The sequence below is a fragment of the Vidua macroura genome, chromosome W (genome assembly GCF_024509145.1).
Source record: "Vidua macroura isolate BioBank_ID:100142 chromosome W, ASM2450914v1, whole genome shotgun sequence".
NCBI lineage: Eukaryota > Metazoa > Chordata > Aves > Passeriformes > Viduidae > Vidua > Vidua macroura.
The window spans coordinates 6,473,835-6,482,284 of NC_071610.1; the positions used below are offsets into that span (position 1 = coordinate 6,473,835).

The 8,450-nt window shown below is 35.9% G+C and overlaps 1 protein-coding gene across 2 annotated transcripts in view; it reads left to right on the top strand.

The window, feature by feature from the left end:
* LOC128821385 (guanine nucleotide-binding protein G(q) subunit alpha) overlaps window positions 1–6,653 on the top strand; it is a 239,715-nt gene extending 233,062 nt beyond the window's left edge. For both annotated transcript variants that reach the window (XM_054002371.1, XM_054002372.1), the window contains one exon: window positions 5,188–6,653. In XM_054002371.1, coding sequence (XP_053858346.1) covers window positions 5,188–5,378 — 191 coding nt within the window. In that variant the 3' untranslated portion in view covers window positions 5,379–6,653. The remainder of the gene's footprint in view (window positions 1–5,187) is intronic.
* The last annotated feature ends 1,797 nt before the right edge of the window (window positions 6,654–8,450 follow it).

Sequence of the window (8,450 nt, forward strand, 5' to 3'; positions counted from 1 at the left end):
AGGCTTTGGTAACAGAGAAAAAAATCATATTCATATAATGACATCTCTTTTGTCACACCAGAGAGTGAAAAGCAGATTCAAAGGCTACAAAAAATATTAAACCTCTCATTTTCAAAATGAGTTAGTGATAGAAGGAAAAAGTTTCATGTTTTTCCTGTTTGAGAGGAAAGGATGTGTTCACAGTGAACAGCCTGGAGGATCAGGCCATACTTATTTATGAATCAGTGTAAGTTTAGTTTGATAGCACTAAACAGAAGAGAACTGACAGTTAAATAGAATATATTCTTGTATTTTCATGTTAGAAGTGTGACAGGTGCTTTAGATGACATCCTGCAGGTGAGAAGGCTATACAGGCCCTTTTGTTATGATCACTCAAGTAGAGGTAAACCTGTGTTAAATGCTTGTCCAGAGAAACCAGACAAAATTAATACATAAGAGTTGACATTGGAAGGGAGCTCTGACATTCAAGTCCAACTCTCCTGCTCAAACTAGGTCATCTAGTGACTGCTTCACAGGTATATGTCCAGATGGCTTTTGAATATCTCCAAGGAGGGAGACTTTGCAACCTTTTTGGGCAACCTGTCCCAATGCTCAGTCACCCTCACAGCAAAAAAAGGGGTTTCTGATGTTCAAATGGAAACTCCTGTGTTGCTTCTTGTTCTCTAACTGGGCACCATCCACAAGAGCCTGGCTTCATCTTCTTTGCACCCTCCCTTCAGGTATCTGTACACATTGGTAAGATCTCCATCTGAGCCTTCTTTTCTCTAGGTTAAACAGTCCCAGGTTTCTCAGCCTTTCATCCAGTCCTTTAATTATCTTTGTGGCCTTTGGCTGGACTTTCTCCAGTATGCCCTTGTTTTCTTATACTGAGGAGCCAAGGACTGGACACACAACTCCAGCTGTGGTCTCATCAGTGCTGATTAGAGGGGAAGGTCACATCACTCAACATGCTGGCAACACTCCTCCTAATGCAGCCCAGGATACCATTTGCCTTCTTTGTGTCAACAGCACATTGGTGGCTCATGTTCAACCTAGTATCCACCAGGACCCTCAGGTGCCTTTTCTGCCAAGCTGCTTTCTAGTTGGGTGTCCTCCAGTATATATTAGTGCCTATGTTTGTTACTCTTCAGGTCCAGGACTTGGCACTTGCCCTTGTTGAATTTCATGAGGTTCCTGTCAGCCCATTTGTCCAGCCTGTTAAGGTCCCTCTGGATGGAGTCACTCCTCCCAGTTTTGTGTCACCAACAAATTTGCTGAGGGTACACTCTGCTCCCTTATCCAGATCATTAAAGATGTTAAATAGGACTGGATCCAGTACTGGCTACTGGGGTACCCCACTAGTTACTGTCATCCAACTAGACAATATCCACTGCTCTGCTGTCATCTACTAGGCCAGTCATTTCAACATAGAGGGTTGTCAGATTTTCAATCAGTCAGCTCAGAGAAAGCCTCTTCCTCTTCTCCTTTACCATGGGTAAGGGAAACAAAAAAAGGTTATGGACAATTAGGGCCATAGCCAGTAGGCCAGACCTGAAAGTCGTTTAAGTGTCTAATTCTGCAGATCTTGCTGGACTTAACCCCTTAGAGAAGGTTATGGTTTAATTTGATTTCTTTTGGTGGAAAGATGGGGTGGATGACTTGTGGTTTACTCCCATCTGGCAACTTAGTATCACACAGCTCCTTACTCACTCCTCCCTGCCTGGGGAGAAGAATCAGAAAACAATTTAATAATTGAAGTAAAATAAAATATAGTAATAATACTAATTACAATAATAACAATAATAATATTAATGAAAAGGACAGAATAAAAACAATTGATGTACAGTAAAAGCAATTAGTGCACAATATAATTGCTCATCACCCACTGACTAACACCCATCCCATCCCCAAGCAATGATTGGCCCCTTCTGGCTAACTTCCCCCAGTTTATATACTGGGCATGATGTTTTATGGTGTGGAATATCCCTTTGGCTACTTTGGGTCAGTTGTCCCAGCTGTGGTCCCTCCCAGCTTCTTGTGCACTTCCTCACTGGCAGAGCATGAGACACTAAAAAGGCCTTGACTCAGGGTAAGCACTACTCAGCAGCAACCAAAACATCAGTGTGCTATCAGCATTATTCTCATACTGAATCTAAAACACAGCACTGTACCAGTGTAGTGGTTTTACCTTGTCTGGATGCCAGGTGCCCACCAAGCTACTGTATCACTCCCCAGTGGGAGAGGGAACAGAAAATAAGATGGAAAACAACTAGTCAGTTGAGATAAAGCAGTTTACTAAAGCAAAAAAAGAAAAGTGAAAGTTTAAGTGCACATAAGCAAAGGGAAAAGTTAATCTCTATTTTCCATCAGTCACTTCCCAGGAAGCAGGGCTTCAGCACGTGTAGCAGTTGCTCCAGAAGGCAAACATTGTAGAATAATGAATGCCCCCTGTTCCTCCTCTCTCCCTTAGCTTTTATATCTGAGCTGATGTCATATGGTACGAAATATCTCTTTGGTTACTTTGGGTCAACTGCCTTGATTGTGTCCCCTCCCATGATCTTGCCCACTCACAGCCCCTTGATGAGGGTAAGGAAAGTTAGAGGGACAGTGCTGCTCAGCAGTAGCCAAATACTGGTGTGTTATCAGCACCCTTCCAGCTACCAATGCAAAGCAAAACACTGTGAGGTCTGCTAAGGAAAAATGAACTCTGTCTTAGTCAGACATAATACAACCAGCTACTAAGAAGAAAATTAATTCTATCCCAGCCAAAACCAAGACAGTTGCAAAGTCTTTGGCTTGCACAGGTTACTGTGTATCCCTCTCTGCTGTTCCAACACCCTGTTTGGAGATGTTGAAGATGGACGCATTTGGAGAACTCATCAGAATTAGGTATTTTTCAGCTGGATCACTTTTCCCATGTGGGTAGTACAATGGAGAAAGTAGCATAGGGATCAGAAATGGCAACCAGGATGGCAAAATGGACTGATTAAACTAAGCAGTTGTATTGCACAATATGTCATAACAACATTGGATGAGAGACTGAGATGTGCTCAAGGGTCAGAGTATCACATGGGGATATGCTTTCACAGATCATACTAAAAGACCAACTCAAAGACTGGAACCAAGTGCTGGGAGTAAGGAAAAAGACAAAAAGTGACCATGTTTGGGAAGGAAAGAATTAAAAAATATCTGTGGGACAGCACTCCCCTCCAGAGTCTTCAAAGAAAATAAATGCTGGCAATTGCAAGTTAATGTAGCCAAGCTAAATTGTGGTGCTTTTTTTACAGAACTTGACTATCTTATAGAGAAACCCTTTTAAGACTGCTAAAAAGGGAGCTATGGACAAGAAACCTATTGATTTGTATTATAATTCTTTTCCAAGATTAGTTAGATTGTAACCATTTAGCATTGTAAATCTAGCATTGGTTCATTCCCTTTTTCTAAATACCTGAGATGGTAAGCTTTCTTTTTAATCTCAGTTTTCTGTACTTGAATTCCAATCTGAAAAAATTGAATTACATTATAATAACCAGACTTGTTATTAGGCAAGCGAAATTTGGATATGGGCTTTAAATAGGGCAGTAGATTTTAAAAGAGGAACAAACCTGCTTGTGCCTACCCACTGTAAAAGTGTTTAACAAAATTCTAGGAAGTTGATAAAACCAATTAATGTCTTATTTTTAAGAAATCATTGTCTTTGAAAGTGTTGGAGTCTCCTTTACAAATGTTTAAACTTCCTAAGAGTAAAAAAAAAAAAAATAGGGACATTAATTTTGCTGCTGTTTCTATAGAATATATGATGAAGCTAAAGGCTAGAACCTGTTGTGTTCAGAAATTTTTAAAATGTTGAAGTCCTCTTTGCCCTAGTTCAGAGAAACTATTATCTTTACATGTCCTTCTCTACATCTCATAAAATGTGTAAGTTTGTGTATGTGTCTATATATACAGATACATATTCATGTGCATACAAGATATTGTAGAATCATGTTCTCCTTTCACAAGGCTTTGCAACCAATAGATATCAGAAAGTATTTTATCTGTTGTGATGCCATTGTTACATAATTTGTGCATTTATCCAAATTAGAAATGCTTAAAATTGTATTTAAATATTAAAAATAAGTTTTATTGTACAGTCATTGAAAGCTATGTGGGCACATGCTAACTTCCTAAGTACAGATTTCATAACCATTGAAGGACAGAACTATATAACAACTGAGCGCTGGTATTTATATTGTCATATAACAAGACCAGAACTAATGAGGAGATAGGAGGAAAAGACACAGCAAACATACATGTTCTGTAGAAACCCACATTGCAGAAACAGGAGGACAATGGAATAATGGCCTATGAAAATTGCACTGGAACAGTATATGTATATACAATATATGAAAAAATAACTTGTGGCTGATGTTCCTACTTCTGTGCTGCTCTTTTGGCTGTGAACATGAGCCAATTTTCACTCCTATAGATTGGAAGTCATTATTTTGCCTTATGCAAAGCAGAATATGCAGTTTGGTTACATAGACTTCATGTTCTGAGAATTACAGACTTTGTTTAAGTTTAATAGAATTGTTATATATAATTTAGAAAATTAATTTGTTAGAGCATTAAGTTTTGCAATTGAACAGCTTCAACTAGCAAGCATGAATATTTTGCTATCACTAAATGTGGTGGTTTGAAAATGGAATTGGTGCCCCATGTGAGGAAATCAAACCAAACCCGCTACACTAAAGTAAATTAAATTCTGTTTGGGACAGTGTCAGACCAGTTTAAGATGTAACTTGATTATGCTACATTTTAAAAGAATGTACTCTTTAAATACAGTAGACTGAAAATGGGCCAGATCTCTTAATTTTTTAATATATTTATGAGTATAAAGCAAGTAATTCTTATGTTGTTCATTTTGTGGGGTCATCAAGTTCATCTCTCCATTTTTAACACCTTATGAAAGAAAGAAGATAGCACAAAAAGAACAGCTCTTCTATTATCAACTTCTGGAATTTCCTTTAATTTTTATTTTTTAATGGTCCCCGCTGGGAAAAAATAGTATATGGTAGTATTTGTTAATAAAATTTTCCCTTCCTCTCTTATACAAGGATAAGAGACTGAGTCTTTCTTCTGTTTTCTGCTCCTGAGGTTCCCCTCCTAAGTAAACTCAAATACTGAATTGACTTTAAGAGAAACTGACTTTTTCTTCTTAATTATCAGGACCACAACGGGATGCACAAGCAGCACGAGAGTTCATCTTGAAGATGTTTGTAGACCTGAATCCAGATAGTGACAAAATTATCTACTCCCACTTCACTTGTGCTACAGACACAGAGAATATACGCTTTGTCTTTGCTGCTGTCAAGGACACGATTCTACAGTTAAACCTGAAGGAATACAACCTGGTCTAACTGTGCCTAAGAGGCCCTCCAAGACCACCTTTGTGTGATTGAAGATGCACAATAGGGACTGGATTATCTGTGAAAACAAGTTGCATAATACTAATTTATTGCTGGCCTGTACTCTGTGAATGTTCAGAGTTTTTTAGTTGATATTATGATTTTATTTAAACTATGTAGAGGAAAACCAAAAGATGCTGAAGTACATTCACAGTACATTTTCTTATTTTTTAGGCAAAATCTTGTGACTCGGTGGTTTCTAAATTCTCAGTCATACACTCAAAAAGGATAACAGGTTTGTGCTATTGAAGCAAAATCAAGCTGGTTTCCTCTTTCCCTGACCCTTTCTCTCCCTCCTTCCTCCCCTGCTATGTTTTAAAAGTACAATGGCCATTTTACTACTTGCATTCCTTGATAATATATTTCCAGTTTAGTGACTTGGCCAAGAAAATTACTATCATCAGAAGTGATCAGTCATTCAAATTTTACAGAATGTGCTTTCTCTGAAGGATCAGAAGTATTGATAGTATGATTTTTTTAATTCTTAAAATTAGTGTTCTCATTCTGTCTTCACTTCTGAGACTAGAATATTGGGAATTGCAAAATATAAATAGTTGTGTATGGATTTAGAATTTAAACATACTTTCACAGTTCAGAAAGATGCATAGAAGACAGTAATAAAATAATTAAAGACATAAATGTTCATAGAATATCATTGAGTCTCTTTTTAATTGCTATGTGCCATTATTTTCTCTTTTCTTTATTCACTAATGACAAGTAGAAATGTCATGGACACTACATTTTCCCCAGTGACTACAGCTGGAAACAGGGTTAGGGGTTTATTTTTCAGTTGTGTGCATTTTTTCTTAAGTTAGAGCTTTTTTAAAGTGTTTTTCCACTGTAGAAATTTTTTTTTTCTGTATAAAATCTTGCCAAATATGGCTTTTTATGAAACCAATACTTTTGAAACATAAGATAGAGATTGAAATGCCAAACTAATGGATTGGGAATTGACCTGATTGAGTCAACTGCCAAATGATAAACATAGTTTTAACTCATATGTTCTTGTTTTTATTGTGTTCCATTTTCTAATGCCAAAAACAACAGTGTGAGTGAATATGCTACTCAGTATATGTGTATAGAAGACAGTTTAATTCTCTCCTTATGTCAGAGATGGCATGAGATTGCATACAATGTTTTTTCTAATAATATCAAGCACCTCGTTTATTACTGATGAATGATCACATTCAGAAACCTTTCTTGATAAGGTTGCCTCTTAACCTATTCACAGACATTTTATAGGTTTCATGAAAAATAGTCTCTATTGATGTTCTTTAGAAAGATTTCTTAATGCAAATCACTCTTGAAATTTAAACATGCAAATTTTTAATAACAAAAATGTAGCACCCATTAATGAGCAGCTTGGGTTGAAAGGTATTTTTTGACCAGGTGCATGATTGCTAGCAAACTACAGAGAACTCTGAGGTCAGACATTGAATTACTTACATTGCCAAGTAGCAATAGGGTGCACTTCGCACAGAAGCTGCTGCCTTCTGTGCAGCAAAGGAAAGGTGGAAAAACAATCTCTTATTACTTGAGTAACAAAGTTAACAATAAATACTAATTAGTTGTTTTTCATCCTTAATACTCCCTACTCTAAAACAACATTAATAAGAATAGTTGCTAGTTTTTGTTCCCTCATAAAACACCTTAAAATTGGAAACTGATTGTAGGTATAATGCAATTATGAATGCTATAATCATTGTACATACATATATGCCAGCATCCATATTGGCTTTATATTAATTAATTTTTTGACAAATTGAATGTGCTGTATTGATATGTATCTATGTAATTGTATAGTATGTCTTATAGCTGATTCATATTTCAGATAATGTTATTTTATTTACTTTTTAAAGAGAAGAATGTAAATTTTTTTCAGTTTATTCCTGACTAGGTATTTGTTGTTTTTATTTAAAAAGCAACAAAAAAGCTTATCATAGTACAGAATTGTAGTAGCATAGTGCTATATAGAATCATTTGAACATTCCTGAGTAAAAGTAAATTGGAGACACACAGAGGACAGTCATAATCAAAACAATGCTTAAATCTTGTCAATCTTGTCAATGCTTAAATCTTGTCAATCTTAAATCTTGTCAAGACTTTATAAGCTGTTTTTGTTAGAAGAATTTATGCCATTATATCTAGGATTAGAATATAAGCTCTTAAATATCAATTTGTATTTGGCAGATTCAACTTCAGTTAATTTTACCTTTCTAATAGCCTTTTTTAGAAAAGTGAAATTAGAGACATTTCAAACCATTGAACGTAAGTGCTAATGGGTCTATTCTATTTCCCTAAAAATATAATAAAACCATCAGATCAGTTAAGCATTAATTCAGAAATTACAGAAACCTTAGACCTAGCAACAACAAAGTTGCTAATGTTAAAAATTTTAAGTAGTTAAAATTTATTTAATAAAGCTAAAGCACATAGTTGAAGGCTATAAAAAGTGACACTGACATTCTAAATGTATCATCAGAACAGCTGTTCTTATTACATGTGTAATTATAACATTGGCTCTGATCTTACTTATAAACATAACAAATCTTCTGTTTTAACCATTGACTCTGGAGTGTGTGATAATATCCCTTCCTTCAGCCTGTGAATACATTGGCCACCATGGATTTAGTGATATAAATAGAACTGTCGGGGGAAAAAGCGCAAAAAAATGCCAGTGTTGTCTAATGAAGGTTTGGGTTTGTTTTATTATGGGATATCGGGGGGGGGGTATTGGTTTTAAGTTTTAATAAAAAAAAGCTTTGTATAAAGACAAACCAAAAATTTACTCACACTTTATAGATATATTGTGATTGCTAAATTCAAATGTGTGTGCCACTGGGCTACTTCTGGTATATTTTAATTGAGTTGAACCTGTGACAATGTTTAGATTATTTAAACATATTCTGAAAAAATATAATCAGCATGCTAATGCAAACCTTACATAATTCACCTAACACAGCATTGCAGTGTGACAGTGTTTACAAAAACATTTAATTTTTAAATTACAGACGTTCTCATTTA